The sequence below is a fragment of the Cetorhinus maximus genome, chromosome 4 (genome assembly GCF_964194155.1).
Source record: "Cetorhinus maximus chromosome 4, sCetMax3.hap1.1, whole genome shotgun sequence".
Classification (NCBI taxonomy): domain Eukaryota; kingdom Metazoa; phylum Chordata; class Chondrichthyes; order Lamniformes; family Cetorhinidae; genus Cetorhinus; species Cetorhinus maximus.
The window spans coordinates 80374893-80401242 of record NC_135882.1 but is presented as its reverse complement, the minus strand read 5'-3'; the positions used below and the strand labels follow the sequence as shown (position 1 = coordinate 80401242).

At 45.0% G+C, this 26350-nt stretch overlaps 1 protein-coding gene across 2 annotated transcripts in view; it reads right to left on the bottom strand.

The window, feature by feature from the left end:
- Nucleotides 1–26350, bottom strand: part of ppp1r42 (protein phosphatase 1, regulatory subunit 42) — a 199178-nt gene that overhangs the window by 170637 nt on the left and 2191 nt on the right. For both annotated transcript variants that reach the window (XM_078540386.1, XM_078540388.1), the window contains exons 2-4: nt 10051–10274; nt 8441–8607; nt 5264–5402 (exon numbers count right to left, since the gene is read on the bottom strand). In XM_078540386.1, coding sequence (XP_078396512.1) covers nt 5264–5402; nt 8441–8607; nt 10051–10182 — 438 coding nt within the window. In that variant the 5' untranslated portion in view covers nt 10183–10274. The remainder of the gene's footprint in view (nt 1–5263; nt 5403–8440; nt 8608–10050; nt 10275–26350) is intronic.

Sequence of the window (26350 nt, the reverse complement as noted above, 5' to 3'; positions counted from 1 at the left end):
GACTTTATTGCAGGGCTCCACCAGACTGGTCCAGGCACTGGAACCTAATCTTCAATAGCCCAATAGCTTACTCCACCAAAGTGCGGGTTGCAGCATAAGCCTCATTGTACCTTCGCTCTGCTGCACTCTGAGGCCGCACATGTGCGTCATCAGCCATGTCCCCTTGTCCCTGAGCAGCCAACCCTGCAGCCTCTGTGGGCCCTGGAAGACGTCAGGGATCTGAGACCTACTGAGAATGTAACTCCCAGAGAATCATGCGCAGATCTGCAAGGTGTGTTTGCTGTGGTCGCAGACCAGCTGAACATTCAAAAAGTGGAAGCCCTAACAATTGATGTAGTTGACTGCTTGCTGCCATGTGAGTGCAGTCGCTGACACCCTGCACCCATGGAATACCAGAGATCTGCGCAAATCCCAGTGCTCTTGCTTCCTGGCTTGCCTGATCCCGGGTAAAATGCAGAAAGTTGTGTGCCTTTGTGAATATGGCATCTATGACCTCCTGGATGCACTCATGGAGGCTTGCAAGATCCCACAGAGGTCACATGTGGAGCCCTGGAAGGATCCACTGGCAAAAAACTGAGCGCCGCTGTCACTTTCATGGCCACTGGCGGTGGATGCCCTCCTAGACCCTGTGGCACCAAATCCTGCAGCACATGGCATATGTGACCGACCAGTTCCCTGGACATGCGTAATCTTTGACGACACTCATTCTCAGTCATCTGCAGAAATGACAAGCGCCATCTGTAGACCCCAGGTGTGGCTAGGCGGCGACCCACGATGGCTCTCTGTGGCTCTTCAGTGGCGTGCGCAGGAGTCCCAGCCACCCCTTCCTCTTGAGGATGCTGCTCCTTTTTCTGCCCAGACATCTCTGTTGCTCTCTTCTCCTTTGTCTCCACTCCCTGTAAACCATGAGGCATACGTCACCAGGCTCCATGCTCCTGATGTACTCCTCCTGCAGGATGAAAAAGAGAGAGACACGTGGGTTAGCATGGGTGTACTCATAGCCTCTCTTAGTTAAGTCTGAAGGCCCCTTAAAGCAAGCTGCTGAGTGCTGGCCACTGCTTGGATGTCCAGAGTTTAGTGCACTGGATGGCTGCCCAAAACCCCACCCACCTTCGCCCCACTACACCTGACTGATTGGCGGCAGCTTCGCCCACTGGACTGCATACTGCGTTCTCAGCTCAGGAGCAGACATTCTCCTAACCTGCACTGCAAGGCTATGCTGTTAGCTTGAACAAGACATTGCAAGGGACTGTGAGCACCTCCACCAGTGACTGCTCCATAGCCAGCTTTCGCAAGGAGTTTGTACAACTTGCCCAGTCTTCCAATTGTTCTGCAGTCCCCTAAAACACTCATTAATTTGCAGTCTGCACCCGAGGGGTGGAAAGTTCAGGAGCATTTGGTGGCACTTTCATGCCTCTGCATTGCTTGAGTGGGCACATAAGCTAGAGGCCCGACTCTAAACATGTCAATGTAGCAGTGCCTGAACTGTCTCAGCTGCAGAAGAATACTCACTTAATACAAGGTTTCCCTGGTGCGTGGCCACTCCCCTCCCCACCCCCTGCATGTGCTTGTGCACTACCATTAGACATTAGTGCCTTGCACACCCCTGCCCTTGCCCCAACCGCAGTGCAGCCCTTGCCTAGGCATCGCAGTCAGCCAGCTGGGAAAAAGTGGCTTGCCTGTGCTCTCACCTGAATGTGTGGTGCCTCTTCCTTTATGTTGAACAGGTGACCCTTACGAGCACTGCACAACATTAGTGTGGACTCGCCTCCAAGTTCCGCTGAAAGTTCAGCTCGCCAGGTGCACGCCTTTTAAATGCTCTTGTGAAACACACCGGCGTGCAAACACACTGACATGCCCGGATGATCCAGCGTGGAGGGATGATTCCGGTGGGCAGCCAAGATGATGAGATGCAAATACATTGAAATTAGGTTCCTGACATTGGATGGCGGGAAAGGCCAGACGATCTCAAGCTGGTTTCACAACGGCGTAAAACCGATTTTTTGGCCTTCTCACCACATTGTCCGCTCATGCCTGCCATGATGCCCGACGCCAAAGGGGGTGGAAATTTCCGGCCTATTACTGCAGTGTCAGTTTGAGCAGATTGAGAAATACAGAACTGAAAACTGTGTTAACCCATGCTACTTTCACAAAATTCCCAAAGATTGAAGCGATATAATCAGAAGATGTGCGGAAAGGTCATCTGTAAGGTTTTGATTTGGGGAATGGTATCCTGCATCAAATGTGAAAAAGTATAGGGGGAGATAACATATAAGAATATTAAGATAAGGATTTATTTCTCTCAAATGTAGTTATTTCCTAGAGCAGTTACTAGCAAATTATGGCATTACCACCTCTCTGTTTAATCATGACAAAAGTTTTACAAGTAAAAGTTCAGCGTAGCAAAAGCAAATCAAAACTTGTGGCAGGGACTCTATCAAGACCAGTGGTCACCTTAAAATAGCAGAGTACAACACTGGGGAGTCCATTTTGTAGCTACTCATTCCAGCATCAAGAACACCTTTAACCAAAAGTTACAAACTTTTTGGCACTGCCATATTAGAAATATCTAAACCAACCATCACATAGAATTACAAAGAGTATCTCTCCAAAAAGATGCCATAATTTAACAGTATTTGCCTTTCCAAATTGTAAGTCAACAGAAACCAACCAACATGGCAGAAGGCATTAGAATTATACTAAACAAACTATTTTTGCATGAGACATCTTGAGTAGGCAATATTTTAATGGCAAATTGTTATTGTATGTAGGTACGAGGGGTAAGTCATTGAAACATTACTATTTCTCTTTCCATGGTTGTTTCTGACTTGCTGTGTTTCTAGCATTTCCTGTGTTCATTTAGAAATTAAAGTGTTTCCTTTCAAATACATTCACTCTTTCCATTAAAAAGTGAAAATTTGACAGTCAAAGGGACAGTTGTAGAACAAATATGAAGTTGACTGAGTGATAGGAATCAGACAGTGGTTGTTTTTCAGACTGGAGGAAGGTACATAATGGGGTTCCCCAGGGGTTATTAGGATTACTGCTTTTCTTGATCTATATTAATGACCTAGACATGGGTATGCAGGATACAATTTCAAAATATGTAGATGATCCAAACCTTGGAAGTATTGTGAACTACAAGGAGCATAGTGGTAGACTTCAGGAGGACCGAGACAGGCTGGTAGAATGGGCGTACACATGGCAGATTAAATTTAATGCAGGGAAGTGTGAAGTGATACATTTAGTAGGAAGAATGGGAAGAGGAAAAATGAAACAAAAGATACAATTCTAAAGGGAGTGCAGGAGCCAAGAAATCTGGGGCTATACCTCTTTTTAGCATGCATCACCAATTAAGTGCCCTACGTTCAGGGCAGTATTGACCCACTGTTAACAAAAACAAAAATTTTAAAGGAAACTTAAATTAAAATGTGATTCCTAGCATCAATAATGCACTCCAGCCCACCACCCCTGCACCCACTGGCTGCAGAAGGCCTCAAGTATACCAGTGGACACCGCGTGCTCCCTCTCTGAGGGTACTCAGGCGCAAACTAGCCATGAAGAGAGGCAGGCAGTCAGGCCGAATGACCTCCTCAACTGTTCGCTGCCTGGACCTCATAATGGCCAACTCGGCCCGGGATCTGGGATACAAATAGCACAAATCATTCAATGGGGCGGGGCAGGGCAGGTTACGAGATCGATTAATAAGGCACATGGGACCCTGGGCTTTATGAATAGCGGCACAGAACACAAAACATGGTGAACATTTACAAAACATTGGTTTGGCTTTGTGGAGTATTGTGTCTAATTCTGAGCACCACACCTTAGGAATGATGGGTTTCATAGATTGGCAAAGCCTGGGCTAGTCTCCTTAGAGAAGTTTGAAAGGAGATTTGATAGAGGTGTTCAAAATCATGAGGAGCCTGGACAGAGCAGGTAGGGAGAAGGTGTTCCTACTGATGGAAGGGTCGAGAACCAAAGGACACAGATTGATGGTGATTCATAAAAGAACCAGAGGCAACATGAGGAAGAATCTTTTTATGCAGCGAGTTGTTAGGATCTGGAATGAACAGCCTGAGAGTGTGCTGCAGGGAGATTCAATCATGGCTTTTAAAAGAAAATTGGATAATTATCTGAAGAGAAAATATTTACAGGGCTATGGGAAAAGGCAGGGAAGTGGGACTAGCCGTGTTGTTCTTGCAGAGAGCCAAGACGGACACAACAAGCTAAATGGTCTTGTTCTTTGCTGTCATCATTCCATGGTTCTATGATATTTTTTAAATCACAATTTTAGTTTAGCAGCATTATGCATAAGGCAGAACCTGGATTTGCGTTTAATATCCACCACAGAGCATATTCCTCTTGTCGTGAGTGCCACTATGCAAATAGGTTGACTATTGGCAGAGCTGTGATAACAGTTCCACAGTTGGCTCTTGATTCTGCAAGGCGCATGAAAACAAACTGACTAGAAAGAGAACAGAAATCATGCGCAGAATTTAATCCGGGCGCTGGGTAACGTCCGCCGTAATAAATCATTTTACATAGAATGTAAATCATTTTACATAAGCGCCCATCAGGCAATTAACTAGCCAGCAGCAGGGATTCCCAGGATTTAGGGCCCCATGACTGGAAATTCCACACCTGAGAGCTACTGGCAAATCAAAGGGTGGCAGCTCTCCATTGCCCATCAGCACCACTGGGATCAGTGGTAGCTGGCAGCAATACACACACACCAAAAGCCCAGGATCGCTGAGGGGCTCAGGCCACAGGTGACAGAGCTAGGGATGGGGGTCACAGCTTGCTGGCTAGGGTTACAGGGCGGGGTTCAGAGGCAAGGGCAGGGGTGTGGCTTTCAGCAGCTCCCCCCCTTCCCAATGCCGGATCCCTCGATCAGGAACTGATTGCCTTTGAATTAGGGATCCTCACCACCACTGCGCAACCCCTGCCCCCCCAACCCCACGCCATGGAAGCTCAGGTTTGCTTCTTGGGCTTCTCGCATGGTTGAATACCAGCAGCAGGTGATACCCACCCCACACCTCCCACCTGATTAAATGCCCCACTGCCTCCAAACTCACCACCATTCTATCCTATATTTTTTGTGAGTTTCTTATTTCGAGTTCAGATTAAAATATGAAGTCATTAAGCTTTAAATCTGTCTACCATATGAAAGAATGGTTCTTTAAACTACATGGTTCCACAATATCAGAGATCTTTGTCAAACCCAAGAAAGTTAACATCAAATGAAAATGCAACAACTACTTGCCTTTAGAGATTGGAGAGTCCGAGGATCAAAGAGTAGCTTCTCTCCAAGAGGTAGGCGCTGATTCTCTACATGCAACTCTCGGAGTTCTGTTAATCCCTCTAGCTCTTCCACTACAGAAATACAATTGCCACCTAGATACCTACATGTAAAAATAAACACATTCCTGTAAGAAAGGAGTACATTGCATAAAATTCTCAGCTGTCCTGACAGGTTAAAAGTCCCATGAAGAGGAGAACTTTCATTACCCAGATCAGTAGCCCAAGTCGGGAAATTTCCTGACTCAGCAGAGCAGTCTCGGTTTAAAGGGCCTCATTAGTCCCAATTTCCACTCCAGGGAGACAGGAGTGGGATAGAGTCCAGCGACTCCAGAAGCAGTTTGGAGGCGGCCATGGGAGAGCATAATGACCAGGGAGGGCTGGTTGGAAGGCCTGCTTTGCTTCCCTGGGGCTTTGTCGCAGTTGTTTTAGATGCTATTAGGTCATCTACCTCTCATCCGTCACAAACCCTCATCCCCAACCCCCCATGTCCCCTCCATGCCAAATCATACCCCCACCCAACCCGATGCTCTGTCATACTCCCCCATGGCTCATCCATACCAACCCCATTGACCCCTCATAACTCCTGTGCCACCCCATACCCTGTGCCACCTCCATTGCCACGCACCCAGTATCCACCATGGCAGACATAAGAAGCCATGTGGAGATGAAAAAAATATTAACTTCTAACAATCAAATGCAGCTCTCACTCATACACACCTAATAGTGAAAAAAACTCTTATTCATGAAACCCATTCAAATTTTTTAAATCTCTTCAAGTGGCTAATCTCATACAAAAACAATCAAACTTCTATTCAGACCCTAAATCAAAGACAATTAATCCCTTTGATAGCCTCTTTGAACTGTCAATCAAACTATGAACTCGGAACATCCTGCTGAGATAAGTGTCGCTTTTGAAATTCAGCCAGGTATTCATAACGATATAATAATAGCCCATGGGAAATGTTAACAAAAATCTTCATTAAAACTGCACAAACAGATAGTAATATTTTATTCTAACCTGTATCAGATGGGTTGATAATCAAAGCAGTCCAACGGACAATGTTTATTTAACTCTCACTAACAGCTTCAGTTTGTTTTTTTCATGTTTAAAGAGCAGTTAATTTTTTTTTAAATTTCAGATCATGACACTTAAACAGATCTTATCCACTCTTCATGAGCATTTCTGTCTAATCCATCAATTTGTGACTCCCAAACTGTGGGGTAAGGCCCTTGAAACAGCCAAATTTGAGTTCAAGCGGCCCTTCTAAATTTGGGTTTCCCCACTGTGTGAATCACACTACACTCCCTTCGCCCTACCAGCAAAAATTAGATCTGTCAGAAACAGGGATGGGACTTCCGCATCCGGGTCCCGTCCGCCATATTTAAAAGTCCATATAGTTTGACCAACTCTGCAAAAATCTGGTTCTAAGTGTCAGAAAGACAACTACCCAGGATTAGCTTCCACACTAATTATAAAGTCACCCAGGGATTTACCCTCAACATCCTCCTATTAATCGTCTACATTCTTCCCCTCAGCAACATTATCCAAAGATAAAATGTAAGGTTCTGCATGTAAATTGATGATAAGCAGCTCTATCTTATCGCCACCTCTCTTAACCATTCTTGAAGCTCAGTCAAGCATTCATAATGAGACCATCTGGCTACTGTTTCAACAGGTACAAGCTTAACAGATGGCCAGACATTTGCTTTTTTCATATGGCTTTATTATGAATTCTTGGCTTAGCTCCAAGTCTGACTAAAGCATTCAAACCTGTAGGCAATGTTTACACAGTTGCGAAGGGGCATGCTAGCTTTGTTTGATTGACACTTTTATGAGGTTGTAAGAGGATGATTTTTTCAAAGGAGATTTTCAAGGCCTGTTTGCTTATTTTGTCAGTTTCAAGGACATGTCAAAGACTTCCTAGTGATATTATATAGCTAAAAACAAAAAACTGCGGATGCTGGAAATCCAAAACAAAAACAGAAACAGAAATACCTGGAAAAACTCAGCAGGTCTGGCAGCATCAGCGGAGAAGAGCACAGTTGACATTTCAAGTCCTCATGACCCTTCAACAGAACTAAGTAAAAATAGGAAAGGGGTGAAATATAAGCTGGTTTAAGGCCCCCCCCTTGAACCAGCTTATATTTCACCCCTTTCCTATTTTTACTTAGTTCTGTTGAAGGGTCATGAGGACACGAAACGTCAACTGTGCTCTTCTCCGCCTAAGCTGCCAGACCTGCTGAGTTTTTCCAGGTAATTCTGTTTCTGATATTATATTGCTCATTGGTTCTATAAATAGTGGATACTGGAAGCATGAGTTTGGAGGATATAAGAGGGGTGTGTGGAAGGTGCATCAGGGTAATAGAAGGGGTATGGGGATTAAGGTGTCATGGGGAAAGGAGAGGCATGGGAACAGTATCAGTAGGTGGGGGGTGAGGGATAAGGGGGTGGGGTGGCGAGGGCTAGGGGGCCTAATAACCATGTACAGGATTGGGATGATGTCCCAGTAAACCGAAGCAGGCCTTCTCACCAGCCCTCACCTTTGTTACCACCTCAGGTATGCTTCGGGTGGCAGCGTTCCCAACTCCAGCCTGACCCCGACCCCAGGGACCAAAGTCTTATGGAATTTCCCGACTTTTAGAAGTCAGGAAAATGATGTCAGGAAATGGCCCAACACATGGTTCCCACTCTAAGGGGAAAATCCGGCCAAAAGTCTCAGTTGGCGCTCTGGTGCAATATTGACGAAGTTTAGGGAGTGCTACAGTGTCAGAGGTGCCATCATTCAAAAGAAATGTTAAACTGAGGCCCCTTCTGTCCTTTCAGATCCCATGTACTTTTTGAAGAAAACAAGCACAGGCCTCCTGGTGTCCCAATTAGCATTTATCACTCTGCGATCACTATTTCGTCATTTGTTTCAAAATTGTTTGTGAGACCTTTGTGCAAACTGGCTTCAGCATTTCCCTATATTAAGACATTGACTGTACTTCAAAAGTAATTAAACAGGACATCTCAAGATCATAAAAGCCACTATATAAATGCAAATTCATTTTTACTTAAGCTAATGGTACAACCCATTATTCTTATTATATTTTTGCTTTCAACTTTCTTTTAAAAAAATAAAAGTTATGGTTGGCTTACAATTTAGAGAGGTTTTGTAGTGAGGACAGATTTGCAATGTGTGTTATATTATTGTTCTGCAGGTACAGATGGGTGAGATTAAAGGCAAAATCTAAATTATGAATCTGTGTGATGTTGTTGTCATATAAATATATGACAGACAGGTTCTTGCACACAGAGAGATCATCCTGAAACAAAAGAAAAAGCAAACATAGTTTTAGAAAAAAAACTCAACATATATAAACTGTATTTTCACTTTTAATCACATGCATAGTTACCTGCAGAAATCAAGAGGTTGCAGTCCAAGTTGCCCTGCTCCTCTGCAAGCTTCACTATACCATACCTTGCCAAATGATTTGGCATTAAATTACATGAACGGCATGAAGTTGTGGTACTTAACTACTAGTTAGCCAAGAAAAAGAAGGATAAACCTGGCAATTACAGATCAGTTAGCTTAATTCTGATGGTGAGGAAACTTTTCAAAACAATAATCTGGAAGAAAATTAACAGTCACTTGGGCAAGCATGGACTAATAAATGAGAACCACAACGGACCTGTTAAGAACAAATTGTGTTTGATTAATATGATTAAGTTTTTGATATGAAACAGAGAGGTTGGATGAAGGCAGTGTGGTCGATATGTTATTGCATTTCAAAATATGTTTGATAAAGTACCAGATAATAAGTTTGTTAGCAAATTGAAGCCCATGGCATAAAAGGAGCAATAGCAACATTGATATAAAATTAGCTTAGTGATAGGAAACAAAGTTGTGTTGAATGGTTGTTTTTCAGACTGGAGAGAAGTATACAGTGGTCTTCCCCAGGGTTTAGTTCTAGGATCACTGCTGCTTTTGATACTGTATTCATTAATGACTTGGGCTTTAGTGTACAAGGTACAATTTCAAAATGTGCAGATGGCACATACTCGGAAGGGCAATCAACAGTGAAGAAGCTAGTAACATACTTCAAGAGGACGTAGGCAGACTGACAGGAATGGGCAGGCACATGGTAATGCAGTGTGAAGTGCAGTGTGAAGTGTGCAGTGTAATTTATATTTTGAAGAATAAGGAGAGACGATACAAGCTAAATGGTCCAATTTTAAAAGGGATGCAAGAACGGACACGTGTGAGTGCAATTAACAATGCCGATAATAAAGCATGATCCTTGGCTCTATAAATAGAAGCATAGAGTACAAAAGCTAGATTGTAACACTAAACCTACATAAAACACTAGTTCAACCCCAGCTACAGTATTCTGTCCATTTCTGGGCACCAAATTTTATGAAGTATGTAAAGGCTTTGGAGTAGTACAAAAGGCACTTACTGGAATGGTTCCAAGAATGAGGGGTTACAGTTACATGGTTAGACTGGAGAAGCTGGGGTTGTTCTTCTGACAGCAGAGAAAGCTAAGAGGAGATTGATGGAGATGTTTAAAATTTATAAGAGTTTGGATAAAATAAATATAGATAAACTGTTTCCAGCGGCTGAACAGTTGATAAACAGAGGACAGAGCAATCATGGGCGGTGAGCGAGCTAGAGCAGAGGTTTGATCCCTAGGCTATATTTTAAAGACATGTATAAACAGCAAAAAGCAGGGACTATGACTTAGCTTCAATCAATTAAGTGAACTTACGATTTCATCAATATTCTTGTTTGAAAAATTTAGATGAGTCAGTTTTTTTAGGTATTGTTCCAACGGCTCATCTCTTCTGTTCTTTACATGGACACTACTTTTAGCAATTAGATCCACTGTAAGCCGGCCCATGATGTAACAGATTTTAAAGAACTTTATTTAAACTATTTCACATAGAGTTGCGTTTGAGCTCTTCGCTGTTTCCAAAAGATGATTAAACGATCCTATGGAATAAATTTTAGAGGCAATTATACAATAAAAATATATGAGAGTACAAATACCTCTTGAGCACAGTAAAGCTGATTTTGGTTTCTCCACAGTAAAACCAACGAGAGGTGCACAGGGTGAACGGAACAACCGTTCACTGGAGTCAGAAAGAAAATTGTCCTATTTCTAGGTTACTTCTCATTTACACGAGTTCGGTGACCTGTGCAAAACACACATCACTGTCAGCTTGTTGATTAAGGGTTGGAAAATTAGGCGTTGCTACAGGCTCTTAAGAGGTAATAGCATTAAGGAATGGTGGTTAAAGTAGAAGAAACGTTTTGGAGATACTATAAGACAGCAATTCCCAAACTATAGGTTGTGACTGTGGCACCGAGGCCCAGGTGGCATCCGGCTCTGCCCATGCTCTACTTGTCTCTCTCTCTCCAAGTCGTATCATTGTGATCGGCACTATATTGCTGCATTATTGAAGTGGAATGAGCTAGTTCTATGGAAAAAACATTTCATCCTTATCCCATTGAATCTTTCTACTGGATCTGATCTCAAGACCATTGTGAATGTGGTTTAGGAGAAATCGAGGATTACCAGGATAATATTTAATTTTATGCCATCTGAGTTTCAGTGAGGGGCTGCATATATTGGGAAAACGTATTGTAAAACGTATTAATTGAAAAAATCTTGATTTTCATTGAGATTTACCAAATGCATGCTGTATCTGCAATGCAAACTCTGCTGTTCAGACTAACATTCCATTTGGCTTGAATCATAAAATTAAATTGCCCTCCCATTGTAATAAGACATGTGAAAAATAACAGAAGTAAGCCATTCAGCCCTTCAAGACTGCTTTGCCACTCAATAAGATTATGGCCAATCTACTCAGCTACAACTTCCCGTACTATCCCCATATTCCTTGATTCTCTTAGTACACAAAAATTTATCAATTTCTGTGAAATATAGTCAGCAATTGAAAATTCACAGCTCACTGGGTAGAGAATTCCAAAGATTCACAACCTTTGAGTAAAGACATTTACTAAATGCCAACCTTAAATGGTCAACCCCTTATCGTGAGACTATGACTCCTGGCAGGAATTGTGAGTCAGGAATTTTCCCGACTCCTCGATCCCACTTCCATCCTGGTAGTGCCTACCCGCTGAATTTTCATCCTGAGGAGACAGACACGAACTGGAAACAGGCTGCTGTCTCCCATAGCAGGCCCAAAGTGGCAACAGAGGCAGGCGAATGCTGAGGCCGTAATTTAGAAGGCCTGCCTCCATCTGCTGGGATATCGGCCGAGCTCTTAGGCCCTGTGGTCCTCTTATACTCTAATCCCTTTGTAATAAAAGCTAACATTGCTTTCCAAATTGCTTGCTGAAACTACATGTTGACTATCTGTGATTTGTACACCAAGTCTCCCAGCGCCCTCGAAATAGCAACATTCCCAGTCTCTCACCATATAAAAAATATTCTACTTATCTATTTTTCCTACCAAAATGAATAACTTTACATCTCTCCACATTATATGCGATCTACCACATTCTTGCCCACTCATTTAATCTTCACTTCCCACTAAGAGAGTACCTTCACTTTGGGGGAACTGAGGTGAGTGAGCAGCGTTCACCACAGCTCGCCTGTTGTTTACAGGCCTCAGGGGCGCCGGGGGTTCAGGGGAAACTGATGCCTGGCCTCGAAAGCGACTGCTGAGGGGTGGGGATGTCTGGGGGCAAGTGCTGGCCAGCCTCAGAGGTGACTGCTGAGGGCGGGTGGTGGTTGTGGGGGTGGGGGGTGTCAAGTGCTGCTCTGGCGCTGCATCCAGCATACAGGCAATCGAGGTGCGGGGGCAGGGTAAGCGAGGGAAGTGGCCATGCATTAGGGACACCTGTATAAACTGACCATGCTCTGCAACTAAGACAGATCAGGCGCAGCCACAGTGATATGATTGGTGATTGGGGTCAGGCTCCTAGCCTCTCCGTCCATGCAACCAATGCGGAGGCACCAAAGGGCCACCAAGCGCTCCATACCTTACCTTACTACCCACCCCCCTGGCACAGACTTCGAGTCCGCCACCACTTTATTGGACTGTAGAGCAGTTGGATTGCACACGTTGTACAATCTCCTCACTAACGCTGGCCATGTAGCAGTCACTGCTGGTGGCACTCACAGACCCTTGCAATCTCAGCATCCTGGTTTGGACCAGTGTCCCCCATGTTGCAGGTTGACAGGGCAGCCATGCAGCGCACTCATCTCTGGCCATCTGAGGGGTGACCAGCACTCTCCGGAAACCATTAAGGGGCGGTCACACAGGGCCAGGAAAGGTGCTTAGTACAGCCATGATAACGACGTCTCTCTCTCTTTCATGCTGCGGGAGGACAACGTCAGGATCATGGATCCTGGTGACCTAGCTGTATGCCTGATGGCCTACAGAGACCGTAAAAGACTGAGGAGAGAGCGCCTGAGGCACCTGACTGCACAAAGGCAGGAGCAGCGACCTCATGAAGAAGAGGCAGCAGGGGCTTCCACAGGTGCAGGGTGCGATTGACTGCACTCATGTGGCACTCAGGTCTCCATCGCTACACTCAGAGGACTTCATCAACCGTACGGGCTTCAACTCACTCAACAGCAGCTGGTATGTGACCACCAGAAATGCATCCTGCAGGTATGTGCATCGTTTCCAGGGAGTGTGCATGACGCCTACATCCTGAGACACTCACAGGTCTCTGCAGTTTTCCAGGATCCACAGAGGCTGCAGGGTTGGCTCCTTGGGGACAAGGGCTACCCACAGAGGCCATGGCTGATGACACCTGTGCGGCAGCCTCAGGCTGCAGCAAAGCGGCGCTATATGAGGCTCACGCAGCAGCTCACAACTTGGTGGGGCAGACCATCGGGATGCTGAAGATGCGGTTCCTGGGCCTGGGCCGGTCTGGTAGAGTCCTACAATACAGTCCGCAGAGGGTGTCATGCATCGTTGTCGTCTGCTGCGACCTTTACAACCAGGCGCTGCAACAGGGTGAGGAGCTGGCTGAGGAAGAGATGGAGGAGCTGCACATCTCCTCCGATGAGGATGACGCCGATGGGGGTGAGGGTGAGGGGGTCCTCAGTGGTGACAACAACAGGGATGAGGCTCTCGCACTGGCTTGATGAGGCAGGTGCACTCGGGAGGGCCTCAGAGCTGCCAGATTTGTGGAGGATGATGATGACATGCAGTGAGGTGTCCAGGTGGATCCTCACATCGCAGTTGTGAACGTTTGAATCCAGTCTGGCTTATCACAGCGCCAATAACCTCTGTGAGAATGCTCCTGTCATGGAGATGCAGTGGAGGCCCTAATAGTCGCTCGATCACCGGAGGTATGCAGTGAGGACACTCCATAGATCTTCACATAGCCTCTGAGAATGTCTGACTCCTGTCTGGCCAAGGGCAGCTCGCTTGCGCTCCATGATCAGGGCCATCTCAGAGACGCAGCCAAGAAACCTTAGATGCATCTGATGCTGTGTCAGCCTTCAGCACCTCAGCCCTTCAGGAGCTGGTGCACAGCATCACTGGTCGCAGATGGTGGTATGATGAGGGCCAGCCCCACCTTTAAGGTGCTAAGAGCACACAGAGAGTATGAGAGAACTCTGGCACCTGCCCACTACATTCTGGCAGCAATGACCAGCACTGCCGAGGTGTAGGTATCAGTAATGTTTCCAGGGAGAGTGAGGCTGGATCATCACTGTGTTCTGAAGGCCACACAGAGCACAGGGAAGAGGCCCTGGATTGAGACACCTGCCTTTTATTTCGTGCAGAAAGGTTTCACATCTGAGTGACAAGAACACTGCTCATCAGAACAAGGAGCCACAGGCAGGGAGATATTCTTAGGAGTTTACTGACAATAGTGAACAGTGTGTACAAGTGATCAACGCCCATGCCCAGGCTGTGCAACTACTTTTACCTAACTTTCCTAACCCTGCAACTACATCTTGGTGCTCCCTGGACATCTACAGCAGAGGTGGAAGCAGCCTGCTGACTGTGGTGCCCTGGTCCATGATGACTTTGGCGGGGTTCCTCTGGAGGGCCGAGGCTTGGAGGGCCCCAGCCTGCTTTCGGGGTCCTGTTGTGTGGCAGTGGCACCCTCCTCGGCCTGTGGAGCTAGATCTGCGGAGGTCACAGAAGAGGAGATTCGGACGGGCCAGTCACTCCCAGAGTCACCTGGGTGGATGGCCCCAGAGTGTGCACCTGCTGATTCTCCTCCCTATGGGTCTCCGAGGGCCCCTGGCTGATTCCGTAAGCAGAAGGAGTAGCTGGAGTGAGATCGGGCTGCCCAGCACCCCTCTCGCATACACACTGTTGGAGGCTAACTATGGCATCAGTGATGGAGTTAAGCCCGCACAGCAGTGCAGAAATGACGTCCTGAACCAAGGTCTCCATGGCGGCTGCCATCCTGCCAGTGTTGACCTCAGTGCGTTGCAATGCTGGCGCCATCACCTCAGCCTGAAGACGAACGGACTCTTCCATCATGCCTTGCAATCTGAGAAATGCAGCGGACATCCCTTCCTGTTGTTCCCTAGCTTGCCTTTGCAGCTCCAGCAACTGTGACATGACCGAGTCCATAGGCTCGTCATCTGTCTCAGGCTCAACAGCATTCCTCCGAGTGCCAGGTACTTGGGAAGTCTCTGCCTCTGCCTGCTGTGGATCAGAAAGTGTGATGTGTTCACCAGATTGTGATCCCGAGGCTACTCTAAGGCTAGGTCCCACCAAGGTTTGTGTCTCTGCGCTGGTGGAGGGTATGGGTGAGTGCTGTGACAGGGTTTCAGGGAGGGTGCCTTCAGATTTCTCTTCAGAGGTTTCTTCGGAGCTTGATTGGAGGCCCTGGGTCATGGACTCTGTCGACTGTTTGGCAGATGTGCCTGCAAAAGCAAGGGGAGATAATTAGTGCATAGCAGTGGCCTGTAAAGAGGACACATCACTCGCGGCATGGTTGTCTGATGGATGTTGCACCGCTGCATCATCACTTGGTAGAGCAGCGCCAACCTAACCGTGAGCATAGGACCGGTCCTGGTCATCGCTGGCCAGCTGGATGGCTCTGTTTTCGAATCCTGTCAGAACTTTGATTTCCGGCATCTCTCCACCTGTCTGTGACCTTTCCCTCCTGTTGTGAGCCAGTTTGTCCTGCATGGATAGAGATGGGGAGAGTATCAGGACGCCTGCCAGGCCAGATGATATGTATGCCTGGCCTGTGTGGGTGGTGAGAGCGGGAATATTATAGTAGGGACATCTTGCTCCAACTGTATAGGACATTGGTGAGTCCACACCTAGAGTACTGATCAATGTTAGTCTACTTATCTAAGGAGGGAAATACTTGCATTAGAGGCAGTTCAAAGAAGGTTCACTAGATTAATTCCAGGGGTGAAAGGGTGGTCTTATGAGGAAAGGTTGAGCCTCTACTCATCGGAGTATGGAAGAATGACAGGTGATCTTGTTAAAATATGTATAATTATGACGGGGCCTGACATGGGAGATGCTGAGAGGGTGTTTTCCCTCATGAGGGAATCTAGAACTAGGGGGCATAGTTTCAGAATCTGGAGTCGCCCATTAAAGACGGAAATAAGGAGGAATCTCTTCTCTCAGAGGTTCATGAATCTTTATAATTCTCTACCTAGGAGGCTGTCATTGGATATATTCAAGGCTGAGATAGACAGATTCTTACACTATAGGGGAGTCAGGGATTACCGGGAACAGGCAGGAAAGTGGAATTGAGGCCAAGATCAGATCAGCTATTAAGCTTGTTAATAGGCCAGTAGGCTAAGATTTTACATTGCCCAAGCTATATTTAGGTAGGTGCACAGAAAAAACGTACGGAAAGATTACGCCAGGTGTGAGAAGGCATTGCAGAGGCAGAAAAAAGGCTGCAAGCAAGATGGCTGACTTTAGCAAAAGAATCTGCTGGAGAAGGTGGGAGAGTTTACTCATGTTGCAAGTTACTTTAGTATTCATTTTGAGCCTTCACTGGGAGTTATTGTCAAGGAAGTGTGCTTTTTTAAAATTCATTTATGGGATGTGGGCATTGCTGGCTAGGACAGCATTTATTGTCCATCCATAATTGCCCTTGAGAAGGTGGTGGTGATCTGCTTTCTTGAACCGCTGCAGTCCATGTGCTGTAGGTACACCCACAGTGCTGTTAGGAAGGGAGTTCCAGGATTTTGACCCAACGACAGTGAAGGAACAGCGATATATTTCCAAGTCAGGATGGCGAGTGGGTTGGAGGGGAACTTCCAGGTGGTGGTGTTCCCATGTATCTGCTGCCATTGTTCTTCTAGATAGTAATGGTCGTGGGTTTGGAAGGTGCTGTCTAAGGAGGCTTGGTGAGTTCCTGCAGTGCATCTTGTAGATGGTACACACTGCTGCCACTGTGCGTCAGTGGTGGAGGGAGTGAATGTTGTGGATGGGGTGCCAATCAGGCAGGCTGCTTTGTCCTGAATGGTATCAAGCTTCTTGGGTGTTGTTGGAGCTGTACTCATCCGGGAAAATAGAGAGTATTTCATCACACTCCTGGCTAGTGCCTTGTAGATGGTGAACAGGCTTTGGGGAGTCAGGAGGTGAGTTACTCGCCGCAGGATTCCTACCCTCTGACCTGCTCTTGTAGCCAAAGTATTTATATGGCTAGTCCAGTTCAGTTTCTGGTCAATGGAAACCCCTAGGATGTTGATAGTGGGGCATTCAGCAATGGAAAGGCCATTGAATGTCAACGGGGGATGATTAGATTCTCTCTTGTTGGAGAGGGCCATTGTCTGGCACTTGTGTGGCGCGAACGTTACTTGCCACTTGTCAGCCCAAACCTGGATATTGTCCAGATCCTGCTACATTTGGACATGAACTGCTTCAGTATCTGAGGAGTCGTGAATGGTGCTGAACGTTGTGCAATTATTAGAGAACATCCCAACTTCTGGCCTTATGATGGAAGGATGGTCAAAGATGGTTGGGCCTAGGACACTACCCTGAGGAACTCCTGAAGTGATGTCCTGGAACTGAAATGATTGTCCTCCAACAACCACAACCATTTTCCTTTGTGCTGTGTATGACTCCAACCAGCAAAGAGTTTCCCCCCCCAATTCTCATTGACTCCAGTTTTGCCTAGTTTTGCTGTAAAGTGAATTTTTTGTATGCCAGTACTGGCCCCTGATATTGGTGTCCCCATGGGCATCGTACATTCTGGGGGAGGCTCCTCCTCCAGTCAGGATTCTTGCTAACTAATGGGCGTTACAGTTCATAAGTGCACCCCTGCCCCCAAATTCCCTGTTGCCATGCAGAGTGGTGTGTCTGCTTCATGCCGTCTTGTGCACTTGGCCAAGAAACTAGGCAATCCCACACATCAGATCCTTACATATAGGTCCATCTGCAAAATGCTTAAACTGCAGCCATGTCCAACAGGCAACCCCATGGCTGCTTACTACCTTTGCGGCCTCCATTCTGGCTCCTTTGGCCTGGCTGGGAGATCTCCTCTTCCCGTCAGCAGGCATGAGGACTCCCACCAATTGTAGGGAGCCATCATCAAACCGTGGAGGCATCCTTGGTCTGGACCCTTCAACAGCTGGTCCCTCCATTCTCTCAGCCATATGGTAGCCTAACAGCCTCTATGGAGAGATAAAGAGAGTTAAAGGGAAGAATTCGAGTCTTTTCCTAAGCACACGTTGTTCATAAGGGGACTGGAACAGGTATTCAAATGTTCTTTTCTCCTTGGCAAGGTTCCTGCATAATATGCTGCTGGAGCAATAGCCACCAAAATTTAAAAACAAGCACCTACCTGCTACTGCTTCAATATTTAAATGGATTTACAAGTCTTGTTGGTCCAGATTTCCTCCTCTAATTGTTGTGCAGCTGCCACCAACCTGTGCCAGGGTGCCTTTAAATGGGTAGACGTGTCCAACTTCCAGTTCACGGCCTGACACTCTCACTCCCTGGATGTCCAGCCCTGCAGCCCCGATTGGGTACATGCCCACCCTCCTAGTAAGTTGATTGCCAGCTTTCTACTGGGCAATTTATTCAGCATCTTTAAAGGCAGGGTTGGGAGTTGGTGACCCACACACTTTCAGGTCGGACTCCAGGCCTCACCAAAAAGCGTAAAAAATTCACCCCATTGCTTCAGAACCCTAATAGTCAGTGGTTGTTCCTTAATACCCTGTTGAAGTATGCCATTCAGCTATATATATGGAACAGAATCGTAAGAAAAATACTGGACAGATCTATCAGCGATAACTCAAGCATCAGCTCAGGCAACCCCAACACATTTGGCCCTCTAAAATCATCCACAATAATATTTCTGGACTGATACTTAAATTAAGACAGCTATCCTACAATCTAGCTAAGAAATATTCTGGCAGTGTTGCACTCTCAGAATTACATCCATATGCCAACATCCAACGATTTTCTATCACCATCTCTGGGTGAGTCCTGTTCCACCAACAGAACAGACTCATACAAACGTATGACTTAGGGGCAGGTGCAGGTCACTCGGCCCCTCAAGCCTGCTCCGCCATTCAATAAGATCATGGCTGATCTGAATGTGACCTAAACCTCACATTCCTGCCTAACCCTGAAAACCTTTCACCACCACCCCACCCCCCACCTTGTTAATCAAGAATCCATCTAGCTCTGCCTTAAAAATATTCAAAGCCTCTGCTTCCACCGCCTTTTGAGGAAGAGAGTTCCAAAGACCCACAACTCCTTGAGAGAAAACATTTCTCCTCATCTCTGTCTTAAATGAGCGACCCCTTATTTTTGAACAGTGACCCCTAATTCTAGATTCTCCCTCAAGAAGAAACATCCTCTCCACATCCACCCTGTCAAGATTCCTCAGGATCACAAATTAAGTCACTTCTTACTCTTCTAAATTCCAGCGGGTACAAGCCTAACCTGTCCAACCTTTCCTCATAAGACATCCCGTCCATTCCTGGTATTAGTCTAGCAAACCTTCTCTGAACTGCTTCTAACGCATCTTTCTTTAAATAAGGAGATCAGTGCTGTATACAATGCTCCAGATGTGGTCTCACCGGTGCCCTGTACAACTGAAGCATAACCTCCCTACTTTTGTAATCAATTCCCCTCACAATAAATGATAACATTTTATTAGCTTTCCTAATTACCTGCGGTACCTGCATACTAACCTGTTGTGATTCATGCACTAGGACACCCAGATCCTTCTGAATATCAGAGCTCTGCAATCTCTCACCATTTAGATAATAATCTTTTTTATTCTTCCTGTCAAAATGAATTATTTCACATTTGCCCACATTATACTCCATTTGCCAGATCTTTGTCCACTCACTGAACCTATCTCTGTCACTTTGTAACCTCCTTACATCCTCTTCACAATTTACTTTCCTACCTATCTTTGTGTCATCAGCAAATTTAGCAACCATCCCTTCGGTCCCTTCAACAAAGTCATTTATAAAAATTGTAAGAAGTCGAGGCCCCAACACTGATCCCTGTGGCACACCACTTGTCACATCCTGCCAATGAGAAAAAGACCCATTCTGCTATCCATGCCAATATGTTACCCCCTACACCATGAGCTTTTATTTTCTACAATAACCTTTGATGTGGCACTTTATCAAACGCCTTCTGGAAATCTAAGTACAGTACATCCTTTATCCACAACACATGTGACCCATTCAAAGAATTCCACTAAATAGGTTTCCACTAAATGATTTCCCTTTTACAAAACCATGTTGACTCTGCCTGACTGCCTTGAATTTTTCTATGTGCCCTACTATAACATCTTTAATAATAACTTCTAACATTTTCCCCATGACAGATGTTAGGCTAACTGGTCTTTAATTTCCTGCTTTCCGTCTCCCTCCCTTTTTGAATGAAGGAGTTATATTTGCTATTTACCAATCTAATGGAACCTTCCCCGAATCTAGGGAATTTTGGAAAATTAAAACCAGTGCAGTAACTATCTCACTAGCCACTTCTTTCAAGACCTTAGGGTGAAGTCCATCCTGACCTGGAGATTTGTCAGCCTGCAGCCCCAACAATCTGCTCAATACCACTTCCCTGGTGAGTATAATTTTCCCAAGTTCATCCCTCCCTTCTATTTCCTGACTTACAACTAATTTCGGGACGTTACCTGTATCCTCTATAGTGAAGACCGAAGCAAAATACCTGTTTAATTGATCCGCCATCTCCCTACTTTCCATTATCAATTCCCCAGATGCACTTTCTATAGGATCAACATTCACTTTGTTAACTCTTTTCTTATTTAAATATGAATAGAAAATCTTACTATCCGTCCTTATATTACTAGCTAGCTTTCTCTCATACTTTAAATTTTCCCTCTTTATTACTCTTTTTGTCATTCTTTGCTGTTCTTTATATTCTTTCCAATCTTCTGACCTGCCACCCACCTTTGCATAATTATATGCTTTTTCTTTAAGTTTGATATTGTCTTTAACTTTTTTAGTTAACCATGGATGGTGGGCCCTCCTCTTGGAATTTTTCATTCTCATTGGAATGTATATATTTTGTGTATTCTGAAATATCCCTTTATTCTTCTATTGACATATCCCTTAACCTCATTTGCCAGTTCACTTTAGCTAACTTTGCTTTCATGCCCTCATAATTCCCCTTATTTAAGTTTAAAATACTAGTCTTGGACGTGCTCGTTTCTCCCTCAAAATGAATGTAAAATTCAATCATATTATGATCACCGCTACCTAGGGATACCTTCACTAGGAGGTTATCAATTAATCCTGTCTCGTTGCTTAGTACTAGGTCTAGTATAGCCTGCTCTCTGGTTGGCTCCAGAGCGTGCTGTTCTAAGAAACTCCCAAAAACATTCTTTGAGCTCCTCATCTATGCTACCTTTGCCCATCTGATTTTTCCAATCTATGTGTAGATTAAAATCCATCATGATTATTGCTGCACCTTTCTGGAAAGCTTCCATTACCTCTTCTTTTATACTCTGTCCTACTGTGTAGTTACAATTAGAGAGCCTGTACACCACTCCCACAAGTGACTTCTTGCCTTTATTGTTCCTCATCTCAACCCAAACCACTTCTACATCCTGGTTTCCTGAACATGGGTCATCCCTCTCTATTGTACTAGTATTATCATTAATTAACAGAGCCACCCCTCCACCTTTCCCTAACTTCCTGTCCTTCCTAAATGTCACATACCCCTCAATATTCAGGTCCCCTTCTTTGTCATCCTGTAGCCATATCTCTGAAATGGCTATCAGATCATACTTATTTATTTCTATTTGTGCTATCAGTTCATCTGTTTTATTTCAAATGCTACGTGCGTTTAGATACAGAGCCTTTAGTTTTGTCTTTTTATTATTTTTGTAGCATCTAGCCTTATCTGCTGATTTACTCTTAGGTTTGTACTCTCTGCCCCTTTCTGTCACAGTCTGTTTATCATTTCCCATATTAATACCTTTCTCTCTTGCCTTGTCTCTAATCTTTGGTTTACCACATCTTCCCAAATTTGATCCCTTGCCCCCACTATTCATTTTAAAACCCTCTCTACTTCCTTAGTTAGGTGTCTCACGAAGACACCAGCCCCAGCATGGTTCAGGTGTAGACCATCCCAATGGTAAAGATCCCACTTTCCCCAAAACTGGTGCCAGTGTCCAACAAACCGAAGCCCACTTCTCCCATACCAGTCTTTGAGCCATGCATTCATTTCTTTAATGTTATTTGTCCTATGCCAATTTGCTCATAGCCCAGGTAATAATCTAGGAATTATTACCTTTGAGATTCTGCTTCTTAATTTGGTGCCTAGCCCCTCATACAGAATCCCCTTCCTCATCCTGCCTATGTCATTGGTACCTACATGGATCACTACTACTGGGTCCTCCCCGTCCAACTGCAAGTTCCTCTCCAGCCTTGAGCAGATGTCCCAAACCCTGGCACCCGGGAGGCAACAAAGCCGTCTGGACTCTCACTCTTTGCTGCAGATAACAGTGTCAATTCCCCTTACTATACTGTCCCCTACTATCACTGCAGTCCTTTTTTCTACCCCCACTTGGATAGCTTCCTGTATCAAGGTGCCATGGTCAGTTAGTTTTCATCCACCCTGCTGCCCCCACTCTCATCCAAACAGGCTGAGGGAACCTCAAACCTGTTGGACAATTGCAGAGGCTCACACTCCTGCCCTCTAGGTCCCCTTACCTTCCTCACTCACAGTCACACCCTCCTGTCCCTGGCCACTGACCAAATCAGAAGACCCTATCCTAAGTGATGTGACTCACTAGAATTGGGACCCAGTGGTAAACAGTCTGGTGGGCATGGCTTTGGGAATCTGCAACACTGATTCAAGAAGTCCTATGGTTTCTTATCACCTATCATCCCCAAAGTCTACAGAAGCTGAAAAACAGTACTTTTGTGTTGAACATGTTTTTAGACAGAGCATTGAAAGAAACAAGGGCACAGACTGTACAAAGGGTTAGGGACCACCACCGACTGAGCTGGTGGAGTAATGAAGGGCGTAACTGGTGGATCGGGCCTATGTCAGGTGGTGAGGAAAGTAACACAAGGGAGTCATCTGCTTTGTCTTATGTTCAGATCTACTAGACACAGACTATGTCATCAAAAGTGGCATCACGTGACCCTCCACTCACTGGTGCTAAAGTTACACTCCACCAGAACCATTTGGCTACAGACCTCATCATGCCTTGGGAACAAAGCCAGAGGAAAGGCAAGAGTAACTAACTTTTAAATCAAGGCAGGATTCGACTGAGAATGGTACCAATGAGTCCTAATAAAACATTGGTTCTCAGTTTTTCAGCACCTCAAATATAAAATTCTTTCTTTGTATTTGAAGAAAGAACTTACATTTTTATGGACACTTACATGGCCTCAGGATGTCCCAAAGCACTTTACAGTCAATAAAATATTTTTTGCAGTTGTAACGGCAGAAATGCAGCTGCCAATTAGTGCACAGCAAAGTGCTACGAACAACAATGAAATAATGAGAAAATAATCTGTTCAAGTTATGTTGATTGAGAACAACTCTACTCTTCGTCAAACACTGCCATGGGATCTTTGGGCATGATTTTACTGCGGGCTTTGGGACCCAATGTCTGTGCCAAAGGGGGTCCTGAGCCCACAGTTTCTGTTCTATGGCAGAAACCATAAGGCTTCTTTTCCCAGAGATGACCTCCTAATTGGCTGCCTCCAGGTGCGCAGTCCAATTAGGAATGGTAAGTAGCATGTCGATGCCGCCGGCCAATCAGAGGCCAATTTGAAGGCTGGATATTGAGGTGTTCCTCAACAGAAAAGAGAGGTAAGTAAGAAATTTAAAATCAGAGGTGCCAAGCAGGCAGGCCCCTCTGGATAGCTCACTGGTGCCACAGGCGTGGCCTTTCTTGCCCACAGCCACGCTCTCTGGGGCATGGAGCCTCCAGCTCCAGTAACCTCCCTGGATGGCCATAGGGAGGCTGCCTACATGAAGCTGGGTGGCCTCCTTGCAAGGCAGGGGCCACTCCGCTGCCAGCAAAATGCCAACAGGCTATGAATATCACCTTTAAAAGGACTTTTTATTATTTAAATTGGCTGCTCAACTCCATTCTTCTGGACGGCAGGACTGCATTTGGGAGCTGTTTCAAAATGGCTCCCTGGTATTTCCCAGCCCAACCCTCCACCTCCCAGTCCACTATCCCAGGACAGGGAAAATCCTGCCCTTTATGTCTGCCTGAGACAGCAGTCAGGGCCTTGGTTTAAAATCTCAACCAAAATCGCTCCTTTGCTTTATAATAAGAACATGAGAAATATGAGCAGGAGTAGGCCATTTGACCCTTTGGGGGTCAAAGTCCAATCCAGAAACCATTCAATAAGATCATGGTTGATCTGATTGTCACGGTAACTCCACTTAGCTACCTAACTTCGAAACCCTATACTGCCTGGTAGATCAAAAATTTGTCTAACTCAGCCTTGAATACATTCAATGGCCCAGCCTCCATAGCTCTCTGGGGTAGAGAATTCCAAAGATTAACAGCCCTCTGAGAAAATAAATTCCTCCCCACCATCTCCATCTTAAATGGGAGACCCCTTACTTTGAAAATGTGCTCCCTTGTTCCAAATTCCCTCATGAGGGGAAACATTCTCTCAGCATCTATCCTGTAAAACCCCCTCAGAATCTTATATCTTTCAATAAAATCACTTTTCATTCTTCTAAACTCCAATGAATGTAGGCCCAACCATTCCTTATAAGACAACCCCTTCATCCCATGAATCAAACAAGTGAACAAGTATGCCCCTCCTCAAGTAAGGAGGCCAAAACTATACACAGTACTCTAGCTGCAGTCTCACCAATGCGCTGTACAGTTGTAGCAAGGCTTCCTTACATTTATATTCCATCCCCCGTGCAATAAAGGTCAATACTCCATTTGCTTTCCTAATTACTTGCTGTATCTGCATGCTAACTTTTTGTGTAAAAGGACACACAGATCCCTCTGTACTGCAGCATTCTGCAGTCTTTCTCCATTTAAATAATATTCTGCTCTTCTATTCTTCCCACCAAAGTGGGCAGCTCACATTTTCCCACATTAGACCCCAGCTTCCAAATTTTTGTCTACTCACTTAACCTAGCTGTTTGGGTTTTGAAATCCAATCAGGCCACATGTCAAATCTGATTTGCTGCAGTCATGTGACTGCCACGGAGCAACTCGCTGTAGGCTGCCATTTCTGATCAGTTCAATAAAGCCTCTCACTGAGGTAGACACTGATGAAGACTGCTGTCCTTATACATGGAACATGGTGTCAGGAAATGGGGTAAAACAGATTTTTGAATCCTGCAAATGCTACAGAGAAGCACTGATGAAATTCTGCTGTCCTTATACATGAAACACTAGCTATATCCTTTGCAGACTTTTGGTGTCCTCCTCATGATTTGCTTTCATACCTACTTTGGTATGGTCAGCAAATTTGGCTACAATACACTCAGGCCCTTCATCTAAGTCATTAATTAATATAGATCATAAATAATTGAGGCCCCATTACTGATCCCTGTGGCACCCACTAGTTACATTTTGCCAACCTGAAAATGACCCATTTATCCTGACTCTCAGTTTTCTGTTCATTAGCCAATCCTCTATCCATGCTAATATATTACCCCAATACCATGAGCTCTTAACTTGAATAGTAACCTTTTATGTGACACCTTATCAAATGCCTTTTCGAAATCCAAACACACTACATCCACTGGTCCCCTTTATCCACCCGGCTTGTTACATCCTCAAAGAACTCTAATAAATTTGTAAAACACAATTTCTCTTTCGTAAAACCATGTTGACTCTGCTTGATTGCATTATGATTTTCTAAATATCCTGCTAATAATGGATTCCAACATTTTCCCAATGGCAGACATTAGGCTAACTTGGCCTATGGTTTCCTGCTTTCTGACTCCCTCTTTCCTTGACTAGAGGTGTTCCATTTGTGGTTTTCCAATCCACTGGGGCCTTTCCAGAATTTAGGGACTTATAGAAGATTACAACCAATGCATCCACTATCTCTGTAGCCACTTCTTTTAAGGATGGTATCAAAATGAATTGGGCCATCAGGTCCAGGGACTTGTCAGCCTTTAGTCCCATTAGTTTTCCCGGTACTTTTTCTCTAATGATAGTGACTGTTTTAAGTTCCTCCTTCCTTTTGACCCTTGATTTTGCCCTGTTATTATTGTGATTTTTTTTGTGTCTTCCACCATGACGACAGATACAAATACTTGTTCAAAGCCTCTGCCATTTGCGTGTTTCCCATTATTAATTTCCCAGTTTCATTCTCTAAAGGACCAATGCTCACTTTAGCTACTCACTTTCCTTTTATGTACTTGTAGAATCTCTTACCATCTATTTTTCTATTTCTTTGCTAATTTACTTTCATGTTCTGATTTCTCCCTCTTTATTATGTTCATAGTCATCCTTTGCTGGTTTCTAAAGTTTTCACAATCCTCTGGCCTACCAATGATCTACAAAGCATCTTATTCCTCTTCTTTCAATTTGATACCATCTTTAACTTAGTTAGCCAAGAATGGTGCATCCTTCTCATATGGTCTTTCTTTCTCAATAAAAGATATCTTTGTTGAGAGTTATGAAATATCTCCTTA